Source organism: Podarcis gaigeae (assembly GCF_964106915.1).
Source record: "Podarcis gaigeae genome assembly, chromosome: 18".
NCBI lineage: Eukaryota > Metazoa > Chordata > Lepidosauria > Squamata > Lacertidae > Podarcis > Podarcis gaigeae.
Window position 1 is genome coordinate 1,136,996 of NC_139696.1, and position 20,090 is coordinate 1,157,085.

The following is a 20,090-nucleotide window of genomic DNA, read 5'->3' on the forward strand; positions in this document are numbered from 1 at the left end:
TAACTGAATGCCTGTAACACGAAAGAGATCTACAGCCCCAATTTGAATCGTGGATTTCCATCGTGTGGTCCTAGGATTGTGGGTCTCTTTCACACTCCTAGCATAACGTAGCTCTGTGTGTGAGAGAGGGAATTCCATGGTCGACTGTGGACAACACCTCCTAACCCCATCTTTTTAGAGAAAATGTTTTTAGAAAAAGCGTAAGGTTCTTATTTCAGGCCACTTTTTAATTCATTGCTTTTTTATGTACTGCTTTTATTCAATGTCTTTATATTAATTATTGCTGCTCAATCTTTTTTTTTGGTGGGGGGTGTATAGCCTGGTTTTTAACCAATGCCTCTGTGTTTTGATGTTTCACAGTTATGAATGATTATACAGTGGAGCCTCGGTTGTCGAACGTAATCCATTCCGGAAGACCGTTTGACTTCCGAAACGTTCGAGGAGCAATGAGCGGCCGGCCAAATCCACTGAGAAAATTTAAAAACATGCAGCGGAAGCCGTTCGACTTCCGAGGCGCGTTTGAAAACGGAAGCAATTACTTCCGGGTTTTTGGCGTTGGGCTTCCGAGGTGCTTGAAAACCGAGGTTCCACTGTATCCCTAAAAGGGCTGCATGTAAACCAGTTAAAGTAAAAGCAAACAAATCGTTTTTTTAAAAAACAGTGCATCTGACGAAGCAGGGCCTAGTCCACGAAATGCTGACGCCACACCAAATCCGACAGCCTTTAAGGTTTCCCAGGGAGACTCTGTCTTCTTGCAAAAACGCAGCACCCAGGTGCTCTGAATTCTCCCCCCGCCCCCGGCCCAGCGCTCCTAACCTTTGAATTCCCCGATGAGCTTCTCTTTTTTTTTTGAACTTGATTGAAACTGACTTTTTTTGTTTTGTTGTTTTGTTTACATGAACTATTTTATGTCCTTTTTTATTTGGTAGGTTCTCTCCTATGGGTGTAGATCACATGAGTGGGCTTTCTGGTGTAAATGTCCCAGGAAACTCCTCTTCGGGATGGTGCATCTTCATCTACAACCTCGGCCAAGATGCCGATGAGGGAATCCTCTGGCAGATGTTTGGCCCTTTTGGCGCGGTGACTAATGTCAAAGTCATCCGCGACTTCAACACCAACAAGTGCAAAGGCTTTGGCTTTGTGACAATGACAAACTATGAAGAAGCCGCCATGGCCATAGCAAGTCTTAACGGCTACCGGCTGGGGGACAAAATCTTGCAGGTTTCCTTCAAAACCAACAAATCCCACAAATAATTTCGCTCGTGGCTTTTCTTTTTTTTGTATGGAATAGATAACCGAGTGACGGAAAAAGTTTGAAACCTTTCTTTCTTTCTTTTTGTTTCCGTTAGTGTACAACTTGATTCTTCTTCTCTTTTTTTGTTTTGCGCCAGTTTTCACACAAAGAAAGTTGTTTGTCTTTAGTCTAAATGAGAAGTGGGATAAAAGGGTTTTTATATATTCTTGGGATGCCACCAACATGTTCAAATGTTTCGGGTTGTTTTTTTTTAAAAGTCCTGCAATTGTTTTATCGGTTTTTAATTTTAGATGGTTCTGCTTCATGACCTTGTCCCCGAGCCAAAAATAATATTATATATCTCAACAATTACCAAGTAGAATCCAGACCAGCCCTGAAAACGGCCAGGCTTGCTTTCCCTTAAAAGGTTAGCTGTTGATTTCACTGCCAGGACTGGGGCATTTCAACATAACTTTGCCCCCGGTAGCCGAGGGCAAAGCTTGGAAACTGGAACTTTTAGTTAGCGGAAAAGTCTGTTAATCCGCAGAAGGAAAGTGTCTTTAAAGAGACTCTGTTAAACAAGAGCGTTCCAGCGTTCAGTTAACGCCATTGACCAAGCTCGTTGGTCAGTAGGCGCATTTTTTTTATATATGTCAAATTGGAACAGCTTTTTTAGCCCGTCCCTGCCCCCACTTTCAAAAGCCCAGTTTCCAATAAGAATGGACCAAAGAGTTTCAGAGAAACTCTGGGAAGATTTCAGAGTAAAAATGAAACTCCAAACCCAGCATTGCCACTTCCTTGGAGTTCGTGCCTCCTGGTAGCACATCGTATTGTGTTACGTTCTGGTCAGATAAATGTGGCATGATCTAACATTAACTTCCTTTCAAATATAATTTTTTAGTTCGAATTCTTGCATCCTTGGGTTTTTTTAAAAAAAAATATATATATAAAGCTGTTAATGAACATTTGAGCATTGTCCTTTTTTTGCATCCCTTCTAATAAGTACTAGACGATTTCCCCCCACTATTTTAATAGGGGTTTGTTCTGACGATAGCTTTACATATTTGAACTCTCAGCAGAAAAGTACATTAAAACTTGGAAGGTAGAGATTTAAGAGAGAAAATAAATGATTTTTTTTTTCTTTTTTGGGGTAGACTTATACGATTTTAATTAATCCCCTGAGTTTTCTGCAGGCTGCCTTGAAACTTTGAGTTCTGTTTTCTGTTAATTTTCTTTTGCTTTTTTGTGTTTTTGTTTGTTTTTACTTTTGCATTTAAGACCAATTAAATTTGATTTGGTTTTGCTCAAATTTTGTTTTGGTTTGTTATTTTAATTTTTAACCCCCACTCCATATTACACAGCGTCCGACACGAAAGATTAACAGCAGCTCTTTTCCCCAGTAGGAACGATCTGGTGTTTCTAAAGTGCCACAACGATAAACCCGACCAGTTAGGAGACTTGAAGGCTTACATATACGAATCCTCTGCAACCAGTTTTGACATAGCGAGGGTTTGTAAGGGCACAATAGTTTTTCTGCAAACATGTAGGCAGTAGCTCCATAGAGTGTGCAAAAAGCAGAAAGGTTGTGCCCAAGGGAATCCTAAGAATGCCTTAAGTCTGCCACATACCACATTTGAGAAGTCCCCTTCTGCATGCCCGGTGAGGGGCTCAGTCATTGCATTTTGGAATCCTCCACCAGTCTCCATTCTTTTCGAGCCTGCCCCAAGGCTGCCTGCATCTACAGCCGCACCACAACCATTCTCTGCCACCGCACTGAGGACTGGCCAGGAGAAATTGGAGCAGCACCCTGGCACAGCAGGGGAGGGTTGCCTCAGACTGGCTGCACCACCCACGCCCATAAATCTGCCGTCAGAAAAAGGACTTGCTGGCAAAGCCTGCAAGTTGCAATTCCGAGGGAGATTTTGGGCCCTTTCCTGGCTTCGAGTGGGCCGTCTTTCATAACAATGCTGTTCTAGCCAGCTCAGGAGTTGGGATTTCTGCATCCTTATGATGCGTTGCATCCCTGCTTTTTGTGTGTACACCTTACGACATTTCTCGTACATCTTCGTTATGCAAAGGCAAGTTCTTTGTAGGAAATGATGCCCTTGCATATCTTCATCAGGAAGCTAATTAACCCCATTCCAAGTAACTTGCTTGGCTTCTGAGAGAGTGCATCACCTCATTAACCAATTTCTTGAGGTCTCAGATGTACATCACACATACAATGATGTTCTTCTCTTACAAACTAAGCAGACCCTCTAGATAACGGCTTCCCTAATTCCCCATCCTCTTGGAGGTTTTCATCACGATTTCCGGCATCTTTCTGGAAATGCTCTGATTATTAAGAAGTCTTTGGCCTGTGGAAATAATGCAGCAAGTTGAATTTACAGAACAGCTTGAACTAGAAGCCCTCTTGCTAGTTTGCTTGGTGTGTTTTGCCGTCGTTGTGGACTTCTCAAAGTCCCGAGACAATCCACATCTCTGCTGTGTGCCGTTCTCAATATCGGTTGACCACAAACCGCATTCGTTCAGGCTCCTTTCCCCACCCTCCTGCCAGTGTCCCTTTGCCATTCCCACAGGAAATGTTGGGGTTGTAAACTGGGAACTGACCTGATACCCTATTCAGACCCAGTTCAGCTGTTTGGAATCTAAGGACGTGGCACTGCAAACTCCTGCTAGGTAATGCGCTCTCTATTGCAGTCCCTGGGCATCTCGCAAGAGTACGAGGGCACAATTCAGTCTGGAGTTCTCCTTTGCACACCTCACTGAAGCAAATAACCCTCTTGTGGAATCTATGCTTTAATTTCAGTGGGGTTGGCATCCAGGCACACTTTCCCAATGGATTGCGTTCTTGGATATGTCCACTAGCATTCAAAGACAGCTCTTCAGAGCCACTTTTACAGAGCCGTCTTAAGTCACCTGGAAGTCTTCAGCAGCGAATGTCCTTGTGGCACCGTTGTTTTCTCTCTTTAAGAACTCCTCTAATGTTTCTTCCTTCGTTTCTCCCCTTTTAACGCCGCTTCGTATGGAAAGCGCTGTACTTTATACACTGGGTGGACTTAGCTTGTCCTCCTATATTTGTGCCCCTCTGCCATTCAGATAATGGAATTTTTGGTCCAATCAGGAAGCTCAGTTTTGGATCTTGTAGGTTCCCGTGGTCCTTGCATTTATAACCTTTCCTCTGCTTCACTTTGCGTCTTCCCGGAGTCTTGTCCCGGTTGCCACCTGCCCAAACTTAATTCCCAGGACTCACATTCTCCTATGCTGTATTCATCCTGGCAGGTCTGCAGCAGCTCTTGAACTCTGAAGCAAATTTCCAGGAAATGCTTGGAGGGGCTCCCAGCAAGGGCAAAACTGCATTGGAAGTCCATTTCCGAATCTGATGTAGACCTACAAAAAAAGAGGGTTATCTCAAAGCCCCTATGTAATCACAACATTGGGCTCTCCTACTGTATGGCTGCAGTTACTTTCTGTATTTTCATTAGATTGCTTCCCCCCTCATGGAAATCTGATTGCAGTAAAACAGCATCCACCTCCCCAAAATGGAATCAGTTGCAAAAGGTGTCAAATATCTCTGTGTTTGTCTCATCCTGGAATAACAGCATCCTCTTGTTCTTCGTTGAGTTCCAGCTTGATTTCCTCTTGGGCGAATATCGCAGCTTTGCCTCTTAACCCTCCAGAGTTGCCTTCATGCAGATCTCGACGAGAGCTACAGGTGCGCTCAATCAGTATGAATCGACAGCAGTCAAATAAGTGGATTAGGGCCTGTTCTCGATAAGATCGCAAATCGTTGGATTTCCTTTCTTCTACATGTCTCCTCTCTCGGGGAAGACCTGCTCTCAGTCCTGGGCGCAGAAGTCTCTTAATCCACAAAGCCCTGCAAGGAAATAAAGGTCACTTTGTGGAGTCCATGCTTAAAGCTATGCCTTCCTGTCGCCCCACAGCTTCCTCCGGGTGCCACACCCAATTCTGCAAAGCCCGCCAGCGCACGCTGAGCTGGGTAGAGGGAGCCTGAGCCGCTGCGTTTCACGGAATCGCTGGCTTAAGCTGCAGCCGTAAAAGGCTTTCCCCACGCCAAGCTGGCAAAAGCCATCACTAACGTCAGAATATAAAGATGGCAGGCAAAGTCAATTTGTGTAATTGGAATACTTCCTGCATGTGGTAGCCTATTACATAAACTCAGGTTGGCCAGCTGTCTTGGATTCCCTTTATTTTTTTAAGGAATGCAAATTTGTACAGGGACAGATTTGGTTTCCTTTTAAAAAAAAAAAAAGGTAAAGCAGGTTTGCTTATCATTGCAATTCTTTTTTGGTGGCTGGGGAACAACACAGCAACCATTTTGTAGAAGACTCCTAAGCTGACTGGCGCAAACTTAAATCCCCTTCCTCCCTGAGAGAAATCGAAATATTCAGTGCAAACATCTCCCTGGCTTATTACATTAGCTGTTAAAAGAGTTTCCCATTGTTGGGCTAACAAGATGGTGATCTCAAATTATCTCAAAGGGCTTGTTTGGCACTCAGGGTTAAGCTTTGCACAACTCCCTCATTTTCATGTCCTTGAGGTTTACCGCTCAATATTTCCACCCTGACTTAAAGAAAATGAATTGAGCGCTTTGATCAGTTAGCTACAAGTGGCTTTGTGTGTGTTTTTTTGGAAACCATGTCGTGAAGCATGTCTTAAGAGGAACGTTTGGCAGCGATTTCCACGTTCCCCCTATAATGTTGCCAAATTATGAGTGTTTTGTGTGTTTCTGTTTCATGATAGCTTAGCCCATCCATCTCAGACCAACCCCCTCCAGCCCCAAAACATTGCATCTTCCTCTCCCAACTTCTTGAGGAGTTCTTGAATAAGAAAACTCACCTTGATTTAGCTCCCCCTGCAGCCGCAAGAATCACTGAGCCAGGACATAGCTACACCCGTTCCTTCAGTGCTTTTAAGTGACCCGCGGTCCTGCCCCAGTTTCAGAAATCCCACTGGAGGAAAAGGTACAAGCCAAACGATCGAACCTAACAGCTAAAAGTTCTGCATATATGGAGATTTGCTGTGGGAGCGGTTGTCCCCGCCTCCCCAGGCATAATGAAAAATTTGCGGATTTCATTATCTTAACCCTGTGCCTGCTTTGTTTAAAAGGGTGCTTGGTGTAATATAGAAGGTTTTGTTGTGTGTGTTTTTTTTTAAAAAAAGAAATCACAGCTCACGATCAACGTTGCTTGCTTTTTTTCTTTTTTTAAGTTCCAAAATCGGGTACATGACACTTCTATCTGCCACGTCTTTTTATCTGTATCATTTTTGTGTAGTGCAAACGATCCGTTTCCGGAATAGCATAAGCTCTTCTATTTCTCCCAGTGCATGATTTAAAAAAGTAAGAAGCATTATTATTAGTATGGCAAGCAAAGTGTGAACCCACATCACACGCAGGGACTGGCACGCCTTTGGCCCGGGCTGCCGACCCTTCTTACACCCCACTGACAACTTCCTTTTATAGATTTACTGAAAATTTCCGTTTCGTTTCTGTTTTTTTATTTAATTTATTTTTTGGTTTGGTTTTCTTTCCCCCTGTTGCGTGGAGTTTCTATACTTTCGTCTAACTCTAACGAAAACCCAGCCGGATTCGATTCTTTTTTAAAATATATATATATAAAAAACGCCATTGCTTTATTTGTGCTAACGTTTCCGAAGGAAGGTTAAAAGGATTCTCGCTGAGAACGGTTTTGGTTTTCCCTGTTTTTTCATTTTGTGTTTTTTTTTTTTTAAAAAAAAACACGCTTCGCCGTATATTGAGCAACTTTCCCACCCCACGAGGTCATTTTAAGAAGGAACAGTGGAAAGATATTCAGAGCTTTTATGTTGAGACGCAGCTCTCCTTTCGCCCGTAAGTTGAAATAGTCCGTGTACGTTCAGGGCGGGTGCCATCTGCAACCGTTAATGCCAGTTTTGCGGTCGAGTTCAGTGAGCTGTAAATGGCACCCTCCCTCGGTCTCACTCGGCTTCCCTATTATCTCTAGTGTAACCTTATTTTTTTCCTTTCTTTTTCCTTTTTTCTAATAAAGTCGTCTGCCTGTGCAAACAGAAGGCTTTTAATCGGTTCCCACCCACCCCCCATACTGTACAGTATATATGCTTAAGACTTTTTTTTGTATATTTAGCGTGTTTTTAAGTTATTGATTTTGTTTTATATCAAATAATTTATTTTTCAGGTACCACTTTTTTCATTTTAACTTTGTTTTTAACATGGGTTTACTTTAAATAAAGTATGACGCTGCTATCCAGATGTCTAAGCCGCAGTTGAATTTTCCCCTCGTTGTCTTTTGAGTGCCCCTGGCGTTTTCAGAAAATCGCACCCAAGGCTTCCTGCTAGCTTGGTCGGACATTTAAAGTTGGGGATCTCATCGCAGGGAAAGTTAAAGGCAGGCTTCTCTCACACAACAATCCCCGAGAACCAGGAGCGGAAACATTCTGCGATTCGTTGACGACACAACACCATGAATTCCTTTATTTGGGAGTCCTGTTGAAACTTTCGGCAGCTGGGCAAGAGTGAGGGGAGATGTGTGCAATCTGCCCAAAACCAAAACCTGTGCTAGAGAAAGATGAATATTGCATTCCGATAGGCGGATTTGCACAATTCTTCTTTTTTTTTAAAGTCAACAGAACTTCACCCTCAACTTCTGAAAACCTTGCTTGCCCACCTGTCTAGATTCTGATTTATTTTAGCAGACATCACCGGTGATGTTGCACCTCTGCAGCCATTAGGCCTACAAACCTCTTTTTTTTAAATAAAACAAAGCTTGAGGTTCTCGCCCGATGAGAAACATCCCCTAACCCCTTGTACCCTGTTCTAATTTAGTGGAGGGTATCAGCTGGGTTTCCCTTCTTCTAGGTGCTGAAATGATTTGGACGGCCCTCTCTGACACCCCCAAAAGGAAGCTTCAACCACCACATGTTGAAAAGCCCATGTCACAAAAACCCCCAAGAAAGTCTCCAGTCCGGACGCCTCTGGAATAGTGCTGAAGCTATGAGCACCTTCTCTCTCTCTCTCTCTCTCTCTCTCTCTCTCTCTCTAACCTGAATCCCTAGCACTTGTCCTCCTGCACGCAGCTAACCAAATCGCATGCAGGATTTGCAGCTGATTCCAGAACAGCTGCGGGTTTTTGTTCCTGTTCTTTTGCACCACCCAAAGTATGTTTGTGAGCGTGAACGCAGCCCTGGTTGGGAGTGTGTGTGTGTGTGTGTCCCGATACTTGTGTCTTTAAAAAAGGTGACACTAGCTACTGCCAGGCATAATTTGCACACATTGAACAGGCTTGTATAACGTCTCTGGCTTTGTATAAAATAGATCCTAGACTGTTTGTCACAGGAAAGGTAAGCAGCACAGGTCTGCTGAAGCCCCTTTCCACGCCACAAAGACAAAACACACCTTACTTAACCTGCCTCTGGCATTGGGGGCCTGCCACTGAGCTTGCTCCCCCCCCTCTTCTTTTCTCTCAAGAAAAATTTCAATTTCAACTTTGTTGTTCTTTATGGGACAATGACAATAAAGGTTATCATATCGTAAAAAATAAATTCTGCAGCCAGTTCCACATTCCCTGCTTAACACGCTTGTGGACATGCAGTCCATACTAGAGTTCGAATTTCAGCTTCGTGAGAAGTGCGGTTTCTGCAAAGGTAGAACTGCGCTTGGGGTTGCCACAACCTTTTGGGGGCAGGCGGGCACCGCTGGCATCCCGGGGTGTGTGGCAGGACACGGGCTGCTGGAGGATACCAGAACAGATGCAGGCACACTCCCCAGTCATTGGGGGACAAGGCTCCCACCTCAGCCATGGTGGTGCCGACTCACCGAGAGAAGCTTTTTGTACCACCTCTGTTCAGAAAGGGGAGGGCTGCCCAGTCCTGGCATCCAGGGGAACATGGGCTTGTTTTGGGCGGGAGAGGCCGAGCCACGCAAAGAGGAATTGAGTAGGGAGAGCAAACTCGTGCATTGTTGAGTTTTGAGGAGATGGTTTGCCGAAACCCTTTCCGGATGCCATAGGAGCCGCCGGTGGGCACAGGCTGGCATAAGTGCCACACTGAGGATCACAGTGCAGTGCTTACCTTTTGTGTGTCAGTTTGTGTGCAACCAGTCCAAACTTCAATAACTTGGTAGATGAGGTTCTCCTGAAAGCAAGTGCCTTGCTCTTTAAAAATTGGAAGTCCTTTAATACCCGTTTTTGAATCGTTTCCCCCAACCAAATTCTGTACCGTGGCAACTGGCAATTGCAGCCATCGCTCTACAACTAACATTAGAAACTTCCCTCTTCTCTCCCTTCAAATAAAACACCTTTTCCAGCAGAGAGCGCTCTGCCCTTGAAACCTACTTCTCCAATTTCAGCTGTTCCCCCTCCTTACAAGCCTAACTTTCTCTTTTTTGAGGAAGAGGTAGGTTTTTGTATTCCAAATCTGCAAAGCTGCGCATATTCCCCAACGCTAAATGGCAATTCGTTGTGTGTCAGTTCCCAGAAAATTAACTGAGTTGCATTTTGGTCCCTTACCCCCAAACAAAAGCAGGCCCATTTCCCAAAGGATGAAAGAGAGAAGTTATCAGTTTCAGTGCCAATATTTTCAACAAAACACTAGCAATGGCTCTGTGTACTACCCAGTCGTGTGGAAGGCAAGGAAAACCTTTCTTCCCAATGCCTAACTGTGCACGGTTGTGATGATTGCTATGACGTAGGCAAAAACCACGAGCCAATTTGCCAAGGGGGGGGGGAGTGCTGCCTGGCCCCGAATATGGCGGCCGACGCAAGGTCAAGCATAAAAGCAAAACGTATGAGTAAGGGATGGTGGGAGATCCAACAATGAAATCACAAGGAGGCTGGGGGACGCCTCATTTCCCCCCCAGCACTGGGAACGGACCAAAGCGATGAATATTGGCCAGTTGGGCCCGACCCCTGGGGAATCCCTTCTCCAAGGTCCAGACGACCATTGGCCAACCCACAGCTAGGCTGCAATCCCCCTTCCTGGTCGACATCTCCAGATCTCGGACGTCCAACCCCGACTGACCACCAGAGGTAAGTGGATCTAATAAAATGAAAAATGTGGACCCCAAACTTCGTTTCCTTTCTATTTTTCTCGGGGTAGTGCTACCCTTTTGTTATGACTCCATCCCGTGAGGGGAGGCAATCCAAATTCTGGTCGCTGCACATTCCCTCGCTCAATATCTCTGGTCTACAAGAGGCAGTAGGGGAGAGGAGGTGAGGGGTCAGGCCTGCCTCCTTTGCTCTTGAGCCCCACATCCGGCGAAGTCTCCCTGACACACGAGGGAGATGAAGAGAACCTGAGGCGCGTGTGTGGACCGGTGGGGAGCCTGCTGATGGGTCAGAGAATGTGGAGTGGGGAGGTTTTGTGACACTTCTGGAAGAGGGGGAGCTTTGTAAGAATGACAACGTTGTGATCTTAGACAAGAGTCTGATTTAGGGTGGCAGGACCGGTTTGCCCAAATGGCACCGCAAAAAATGACAATGGAAGGCAGATTTTTCACAGGGCGCCACTGAGATGTCAAAGCCCAAAGTCCACCACTGTCTCAGGGAGGGAAACTTGAGGTACAGTCAACCTTGGCTCCTAAACGGCTCCGTTTTCGAGTGTTTCAGCTCCTGAACGCCGAAAAACCAGACGCAAATACTCCGGTTTTTGAACATTTCCCGGAAGCCGAGCGTCCTCGAGTCCTCTTGCAACCAATTGTAAGCCACACCTCGGTTGTCAAATGTTTCAGAAGCTGAATGGTCTTCTGGAACGGATTACGTTTGACAACCAAGGTTTGACTGTAGCTGAAGTTCAGGGGAAGTTGTGTCCCTGAGGGTAGGAACCCCCGTTCAAACTGAATGCAACCTCCAGGAAACGCAGGCATTTATGCAAGCACTCGCTCCAAACAGCCAAACCACATGCTCAAATCTTTATTGTTAAAAATATCAAGGAGGTGCTTGACATGATTTGGTTCCCGAATGTCGTTTCTGTTTGGTAAGCACCAGATAAAGAGGTGCAAGGGAAGGTCAGCGCCCCTGATGGTTTGTTGCTCTGACGGATGGAAAATCCCCGAAGGAGGGATTGTGGACCCGTAGCTGGTTACACCGGGTAACTAGCGACCTCTGCTACACCGCATTGGTTGGATCCTCTTTTCAGCAGAATGTAGCCACCTTCACCCCATTCGGGACCCCAGCTGCGAAAGGAAGATAGGGAGAGAGAGTCTCCATAAGTCGTAGTTTTAGAAAGCAACGAGAGGCGAGTGGCATGACTCCCAGGTGGGGTCAGACGAAGGATGCACGGACCTGTTAGTTTTGCTTCCCTTTGTTTCACATCCTTCCAGTCTAAAATTCAGTTCTCCCCATTTCTGCAGCGATTTGTGACTGGTTTTTTCTACTTTGAACCCCTTCGTGAACGTTCACAAACACTTCTACAGTGAGTGCATATCTCTAGGAAATTTGGGTATAAGGAAGCTTTCATTGGGACACGTGTGGCGCTGTGGGTTAAACCACAGAGCCTAGGACTTGCTGATCAGAAGGTCGGTTCAAATCCCTGTGACGGAATGAGCTCCCGTTGCTCGGTCCCTGCTCCTGCCAACCTAGCAGTTTGAAAGCACGTCAAAGTGCAAGTAGATAAATAGGTACCGCTCCGGCGGGAAGGTAAACGGCATTTCCGTGCGCTGCTCTGGTTCACCAGAAGCGGCTTAGTCCTGCTGGCCACATGACCCGGAAGCTGTACTTCGGCTCCCTCGGCCAATAAAGCGAGATGAGCGCCGCAACCCCAGAGTCGGTCACGACTGGACCTAATGGTCAGGGGTACCTTTACCTTTACCTAAGCTTGCATTGGCCTGTTTAGCTCAGTATTGTCCATTCTGACTGGTTATGGTGGCAGCTCCAGGAATTTAGGCAGAAGTCTCACCCAGCGCACCCTGAAAATGTGAGGGCTTGGATCTGGGACCCCTAGGTGCAATGTGGACACTCCGTCTACCCAGGTACCCCAATTTCCCCCATGTGGCCGGGCAAAGCCTCCCTCCTCACCCTCCACGACAACGATCAATAAGCTCCCACAGCATTGCACATCAATTTCTGGCACCTGGGCTCTCCCCCCTACCTGTTCTTTATGATCCAATAAGGGGTCCCGTTCTGAGTCCCGTAGCCGACGGCCAGGACGGCGTGGTTCAAGGATGTCCCGCAGTTGGGGTAGTCAAAGACTCCTGGATGGAGGGGAAACAAATTTAAGGTCATATAACCTTACTTGTCTCCTTGGCTTGGGGTGTTTGTGTTGCATAACCCCATCCCCTCCAACGTTTCTCCCCTGAAAATAGGGACGTCCTATTCCATCCCCTCCAACGTTTCTCCCCTGAAAATAGGGACGTCCTATTCCATCCCCTCCAACGTTTCTCCCCTGAAAATAGGGACGTCCTATTCCATCCCCTCCAACGTTTCTCCTGTGAATATAGGGACGTCCTAAGGAAAAGTGGGATGTTCCGGGGTCAAATATGAAACCAGATGGCTTCTGTAAATCTGGGACTGTCCCTGGAAAATAGGGACACTTGGAGGGTCTGCTGTACTCTGCATCTACTGTCTTCAAAAACCAGTTCCCAGAAATCACAACTGGGGAGTGTGGCTGTTGACCTCAGGTCCTGGGTTCAGGATACTGATGTGGGCATCAGGGTTGGCCGCTGTAAGGACCGGAAGCTGGCCTAGAGGGGGCAATGAGCCAATTGTAACAGGGCTCTCGATATTTTCCTATGTTGGATCATAAAGCAACTCTCCAGATTCCCTATACGGACGACTGTTTTCAGTGCAACCCAGGGAGTTGATTCGTTGCTGCATTTCCCCAGAATTTTACCTGAGCTGTAGAAGTGAAAGTCGGAGGCGTCCAGGGCCACAGTAACTGGCCCATAAGTGGCAACAGCTTCCTGGAGGGCGGCCTCGTCATTGCTTGGGATATCCACGTAGCCGTTGATCCTGACTGCGAGGTTTGCGGATTTGTACGTACAAGCTAGATCCTGCAGAGAAACAGCAAGCAATTGCCGTATTTTACCACGTATAAGGCGCCCCCATGTATAAGACGCCCCCTATTTTCTATAACCCAAAATTAAGTTGTTTAGTTTTTTGGGGGGGCGTGGGGGAGGTCACTTCCGCTCCACTGCCAATTGCTTGCCACAGCCACTGCTAATTGCGCATCTCGCTGCAGCCGCCAGTTGCCCACTCACCTCCACCCACAGCCCACCCGCCCACTTGCTGCGGCCTCAGCCAATCACCAGCAGGCCTTGCTGCAGCCACCAATCACCCTCCCAATCACCGCTGCCAATCTCCCGCTTGCTGCTGCCGTTAATCGCCCCCCCCCAGCATTCACTATCCGCGCATAAGATGACACCCAAGTTTTGCCAATTTTTTTTTTAGCAAAAAGCATCATCGTAAGTAAATAAGAATAAAAATTGTGCACCCCACCACCAAGACCATTCCATTGTAACTACCCAACCTTTGAAAATTTCAACACCTCTCACAATGGTTTGACCCTTTCCCGTTTTAACAGTACAAACTCTACATTTTTTTCACCAATATACTAACACAGTACATTCAACCTTGGGCACATTACTTGATTGGGGGACAAGGGGACAGACCATGCTGCAGTATTTAGGGAATAGAGAATGTTGAAGAATGTCAGTGTTTTGGGTCCCGTATTACAGTGGTACCTTGGGTTAAGTACTTAATTCATTCCTGAGGTCCGTTCTTAACCTGAAACTGTTCTTAACCTGAAGCACCACTTTAGCTAATGGGGCCTCCCGCTGCCGCCGCGCCAGAGCACGATTTCTGTTCTCATCCTGAAGCAAAGTTCTTAACCTGAAGCACTATTTCTGGGTTAGCGGAGTCTGTAACCTGAAGCGTATGTAACCCAAGGTACCACTGTACTTTTGAAAGTGCCGATGAGGTGGGTTAAGCCCCTTCAGTTCAAACTTAATAAAAGAATTATCCTCTGTACCTAACTAAAGTTTGGCCCCAAAGGAGTGAAGACGGAGAAAGAAAAGAGATTCTGTTGAGCGTGGCGAACAGGCCACAGGATCTCAGAATAGTAGCTTTCGTCTGGAGGTTACCTGTCCGACATAGGGGTAGCTTTGTTCCGAGTCGAGTCCGTGGTTATCCATCACGTATTGGAAAGCCCAGCTTGGCCACCCGCCATTGCAGCCTTGGTTGCCCTGCTTCCAGGAGCAGTCGACCAGGTTTTGTTCGCTCAGCGAGACCAGCTTGCCAGTTGTCCGGGCGAGATAACCTTCCAGGGCTCCGGTGGCACTGAACGCCCAGCAAGACCCACAGCTACCCTGTGAAAAGGGACAAGCGATTTGTGTCAGGCTTCAGGGAATCAGCTTCCTCCCCCCATGGCAGTAGATAAGCAGAAGAAAGGAAAAGGAGTCTTCTTACCAGTTAGAAACTCTAATAATCACAGCGAGAGAACAAAGAATACATCTCCTAGGAATGGAGGTGCTCCCAGTTAAGGATTACACCCCCTTCCATCCCTATTAAGCTACATCACTTCTATTCCTCTCCCAAATGATTCCCCAAAATTTGTTTTTTCTATCATCTTTTTCATAAAAGTCCATGAAACGTTGTCAAAGGCCTTTTCAGCATCAATAAACAATAAGGTAGCTTGTTTCTCGTTTCTTACTTCCAGATATTCAATAATATCTGTTATATTCCTTATGTTGTTCTTCATTTGGCGACCTGGTAAAAACCCGGTCTGATCCTGATGAATCTGTTAACCCTTTCTCTTCCAGGGTTTCTTCTCCTAGCTGTTCCCCATCTGGTATTTCCCAGCTTCTGCTTTCTGAACTATGTCCCTCTGCAAACCACTGTTACAAATCTATACTGTCCTCCTGCTCCTGGGAAGTGAAACGAAACCATTTGATTTGGCACAAGTTGAATCACAGCAGGCTAGAAGCAGGCAGTGGACGGGATGCATTGGGGGCAGGCGGAGAAATGGCGCCTACTTTCATCCGTCCCCACAATAGAGGGATTCTCATAATTGTAGCCAACTTTGAATCCCTGGCTTTGGTCATTTAAGCCTTCCCAAGTGGTGATGCTACACTCACCTGATCTTTCACCGGGGTGACATAGCCTTTGGAGCGCCAGTCCACAGAGGAAGGAAGTGACGGGTTGTCAGATTTTTGGGACAACGTTGTTCTCCGGCCACGCTCTCTGGGCAGTTCAGGGCTGAGTCCATTCAGCCTCTCCATGAACTCTGCTTTAGTCTGGGGAGAAAAGAAGAGTAGTAGTTGTAACAACAACAACAACAACAACAACAACAACAAAAACAATGGCAGTGAATGTCCTGTGTGAGTGTCTGGAGATGGTTGGAGGATGGGTGGTGGATAGCAGATTGGGGTCACCTTCAAAGGAAGCCCCACGGAGAGCGCATGGCAGTAGTCCAAGCGGGAGATAACCAGAGCATGCACCACTCTGGCCAGACAGTCTGTGGGCAGGGAGGGTCTCATCCTGCGTACCAGATGGAGTTGCCCTGGACACAGAATTGACCTGCACCTCCATGGACAGCTGTGAGTCCAAAATATGATATTTTATCATGTTTTTAATATTCTGTTGGGAGCCACCCAGAGTGGCTGGGGAAACCCAGCCACATGGGCAGGCTATAAATAATAAATCATTACTATTATTAGTATAGTGCTAGCTGTTTTAGTATTTCTACCCTGAACATCTGGCTGGGTTTCCCCAGCCAACCTGGGCGACTTCCATCACATGTAAAAACACAAATAAGACGTCAAATGTTAAAAACGTCCCAAAACAGGGCTGCCCCGCAGTGCAGCTCTTATTGAGCTCAAAGCGCCTGCAATGTCATGTGATTCTAGTTTAGATATTATTTATTGTAACTGTTGAGTGGATTTCGGTTTAACTTATATATGTTGATATCATTTTATACTATTCTAATGATTGTTGAACGTTACTTTTTCATGTAGGTTGCTTATTTTAAAGTTGTTTCATCATCGCATTTTTGTATTGCATTAGATTGTTATAAGATGTACATCTTCAGCTTGTAAATTGCCTTGAGTATTGTAAGATAGAAGGACAGTATACAAATTAAAAAGGATGATGATGATGATGAATTGATCAGTCAGCTGGCAAAACCCTGAGCTCAAACTTTGAATCCTTTGGTGATTTGAGGCATCAAGAGAAGATTAACTAGTTCGTGATACGAGCTGAGCTCTTACCAAATCTCCCAGGTGGTTCATTGCCATCCGATAGGAATGTTTCCCCCGGGAAGCTTCGCGGTTGTGCTCTTCAATCATCCGGAAGTTCTCTTCCCATATGGTTCTCCGGTGGTCCTCTGAGTTCCTCTGCAAGGAAGACACTTGGCTAAGAATAATGAATGTGGTCCAGGACCACAACTTCCCCAAAAAGGACCTTAGGAGACCTTGAGGCCAGAGCCCAGCTCCAGGAAATGATGCTACCAGCCAGGGTGGATTTGATTTAAATCAAATCAATTTAAACGATTTAAATCACTAGTCAGTAAGACTTGATTTAAATCACTAGTCAGTAAGACTTGATTTACATCATTTTTTATTTTTTACAGAAACTCATTCTTGCTGGTACCGCCTTAATGTTTACAACCAGAGGAAGGTTTCATTTTTGGAATAATAAATTTTCAGAGTAGTTTTTACAGTTGTATCAAAAATTACTGATTTGGTTCTACTATTAGAAAATACATTGACATATAATTATGAAATTATGGTGAGGTTTAATAAGTTAACTGCTTATATTTGGACAACTTTTCTGCTGTGCTTTATCAGAAGGAGAAAAACAATCCTTTCCTTAATAGCCATTTAAACAATTTATTTAACTAAAACAATAATAGTATAGCATATATATATATCTGTGTTTGTTAACTGATGCGGTTAAGTGGTTTTTTTTAATTAAAAAACCCGCCTTAGCCTGAGTTTTAGCATACATTAAAAACTTAAAATAAATCCTTATTTCCTGATGAATAGACGTTGGACTTTAATGTAACTTAATCAGAAAATCTTTAGAAAGATTTTTCCTCCAAAAGCATTTTATTTTAAAAATCCGATTAAAAAAAAAAAAATCTGATTTAATTTTTTTTTAAAAAATTCAGTTAAAAAAAAGATTGTTGATTTTTATCCACCCTGCTAGCAGCACGGTTTGGTTGCTCTAATTTCATGACCAGCTGGAGAAGGGGTTGGGGGATGTGTTAAGAGGGGACTCACCTCGCGGTAAACCTTATTGTGAGTCATCTTCCAGTCTCTCCAGGCTTGGTCCAGCGCTGGGTCCCTCGCTGCAGCAAAGGTCCTCAGCAAGACCAGCCCGGTCAGGGCCACCAAAGACATCAGATGCATGTCTGTCTACACAGGGGAAAATCTAGTCAGTTGACACTAGAAGAAAAAGGTCAAGTTGCAGGCCTATGGGGCTGGAGTAAAAAGTTAAATGATCCCCTGGACGGTTAAGTCCAGTCGTGACCGAATCTGGGGTTGCGGCGCTCATCTCGCTTTACTCGCTTTACAGCTTCCGGGTCATGTGGCCAGCAGGACTAAGCCGCTTCTGGCGAACCAGAGCAGCGCACGGAAACGCTGTTTACCTTCCCGCTGGAGCGGTACCTATTTATCTACTTGCACTTTGAGGTGCTTTCGAACTGCTAGGTTGGCAGGAGCAGGGACAGAGCAACGGGAGCTCACCCCGTCATCGCGGGGATTCGAACTGCCTACCTTCTGATCGGCAAGCGCAAGAGACTCAGTGGTTTGGACCACAGCGCCACCCGCATCCCTTTAAGAACTTAGAATCTGGCTCAGTATGTAGCAGCTTCCTACGTTCCTGCGTATTCTCCTAAAACCTTGTGGCCATGAATTCCACAGGTTAGCATTGTGCGGCACAAAGAAAGCCCCTTTCTTTGGTCTGGTCCCGGATCTCCTCCTGATCGGTTCCATTGTAGGTGACCTCGCTGGATCTCCTCTCCCCCCCCCCCAATTATTTAGCCCAGAGGTGCAGCTCCAAGGGCCTTCTGGCGGTTCCCTCCCTGCGAGAAGTGAGGTTGCAGGGAACCAGGCAGAGGGCCTTCTCGGTGGTGGCGCCTGCCCTGTGGAACACCCTCCCAGCAGACGTCAAGGAAATAGACAACTATCTAACTTTCAGAAGACACCTGAAGGCAGCCCTGTTTAGGGAAGTTTTTAAAGTTTGAAGTTTTATTGTGTTACTTTAACGACTATTATTTTATTGTATTATTTATCAACGACTTGGATGATGGACTCAAGGGCATCCTGATCAAATTTGCAGATGACACCAAACTGGGAGGGGTGGCTAACACCCCAGAGGACAGGATCACACTTCAAAACGACCTTGACAGATTAGAGAACTGGGCCAAAACAAACAAGATTAATTTTAACAGGGAGAAATGTAAAGTATTGCACTTGGGCAAAAAAAATGGGTGACACCTGGCTTGAGAGCAGTACATGTGAAAAGAATCTAGGAGTCTTGGTTGACCACAAACTTGACATGAGCCAACAGTGTGACGCGGCAGCTAAAAAAGCCAATGCAATTCTGGGCTGCATCAATAGGATCTAGATCAAGGGAAGTAATAGTGCCACTGTATTCTGCTCTGGTCAGACCTCACCTGGAGTACTGTGTCCAGTTCTGGGCACCACAGTTCAAGAAGGACACTGACAAACTGGAACGTGTCCAGAGGAGGGCAACCAAAATGGTCAAAGGCCTGGAAACGATGCCTTATGAGGAACGGCTAAGGGAGCTGGGCATGTTTAGCCTGGAGAAGAGGAGGTTAAGGGGTGATATGATAGCCATGTTCAAAGATATAAAAGGATGTCCCATAGAGGAGGGAGAAAGGTTGTTTTCTGCTGCTCCAGAGAAGCGGACACGGAGCAATGGATCCAAACTACAAGAAAGAAGATTCCACCTAAACATTAGGAAGAACTTCCTGACAGTAAGAGCTGTTTGACAGTGGGATTTGCTGCCAAGGAGTGTGGTGGAGTCTCCTTCTTTGGAGGTCTTTAAGCAGAGGCTTGACAACCATATGTCAGGAGTGCTCTGATGGGGTTTCCTGCTTGGTAGGGGGTTGGACTCGGTGGCCCTTGTGGCCTCTTCCAACTCTAGGATTCTGTGATTCTAATATTCTGTTGGGAGCTGCCCAGAGTGGCCAGGGAAACCCAGCCAGATGGACGGGGTATAAATAATAAATTTGTTATTGTTATTGTTACATGCTGTAGTATCCATACCCTTCTTTCTGGTTCGTCTCTAAAACAGTCTTATTTCCCCTGTTTCCACCATGCACGGTGCAGCCTCAACATGTCCTACTGCCCCTTCTTAAATCCAATAAATAATAATAATTATTATTATGTTCACGGCCACTCTCCCAAAATGTTTCCCGCCAAACCTTACCTTCTCGCCCGAATCGAAAGATCTAGAGACTAGGATCTCGTCTGCCTCTCAACCTGCCTGGGTTCAGAATGAGCCAGAACCGCCTCTTTTATAGAGACCCAGTCCAGTTCACTTTAAGTTCTTGGGAATGTGACTGAGTGGAAGTGGCGTTTCATGGTCAAAGGACGCCGTGTGCCTGTTTACTTTGCCACGACTAGGTGGGAAAAGTTGCAGCCGGGAGTTTGTGGGTGCCCAAAACCTCATCTTGCTCAATTTCTTTTCCTACGGGGGAAAAAACCCCCAACATCTTGTACTTATACAGTTGTTTCAAAGATTGGAGGTGTTAGCCTTGTGAAATGGGCAGAAGATGTCTGGCAAGGTATTCTTTCACCGTGACCAGTGGGGCCGTGTCACTTGGATCAGATTTAGGAATAATTTAGGAACACAGCGGTACCTTGGTTCTCAGACTT

General features: G+C 45.8%; 2 protein-coding genes across 3 annotated transcripts in view; one reads left to right on the forward strand and one right to left on the reverse strand.

Moving 5' to 3' along the window:
- Positions 1-7,499, forward strand: part of ELAVL1 (ELAV like RNA binding protein 1) — a 28,920-nt gene extending 21,421 nt beyond the window's left edge. For both annotated transcript variants that reach the window (XM_083720677.1, XM_083720678.1), the window contains exon 6: positions 930-7,499. In XM_083720677.1, coding sequence (XP_083576803.1) covers positions 930-1,254 — 325 coding nt within the window. In that variant the 3' untranslated portion in view covers positions 1,255-7,499. The remainder of the gene's footprint in view (positions 1-929) is intronic.
- A 3,503-nt stretch (positions 7,500-11,002) lies between these two features.
- Positions 11,003-17,687, reverse strand: LOC310835470 (cathepsin K-like). Its single transcript, XM_083720098.1, has 7 exons — positions 17,466-17,687; positions 16,424-16,577; positions 15,321-15,499; positions 14,328-14,552; positions 13,079-13,238; positions 12,338-12,440; positions 11,003-11,423 (listed from the first exon to the last, which is right to left on the reverse strand). The coding sequence occupies exons 1-7, from the start codon at positions 17,592-17,594 to the stop codon at positions 11,330-11,332; spliced, it is 1,044 nt and encodes a 347-aa protein (XP_083576224.1). The 5' UTR covers positions 17,595-17,687; the 3' UTR covers positions 11,003-11,329.
- Between the last annotated feature and the right edge of the window lie 2,403 nt (positions 17,688-20,090).

Coding starts and splice junctions, on each gene's coding strand:
- LOC310835470 (XM_083720098.1), bottom strand. CDS start 17,594: ATGCATCTGATGTCTTTGGTGGCCCTGACCGGGCTGGTCTTGCTGAGG. Junction 15,500..16,423: donor TCAGCTCGTATCACGAACTA/GTTAATCTTCTC, acceptor TGTTACAACTAC/TACTCTTCTTTTCTCCCCAG. Junction 13,239..14,327: donor GCTACCCCTATGTCGGACAG/GTAACCTCCAGA, acceptor GTTTCTCTGCAG/GATCTAGCTTGTACGTACAA.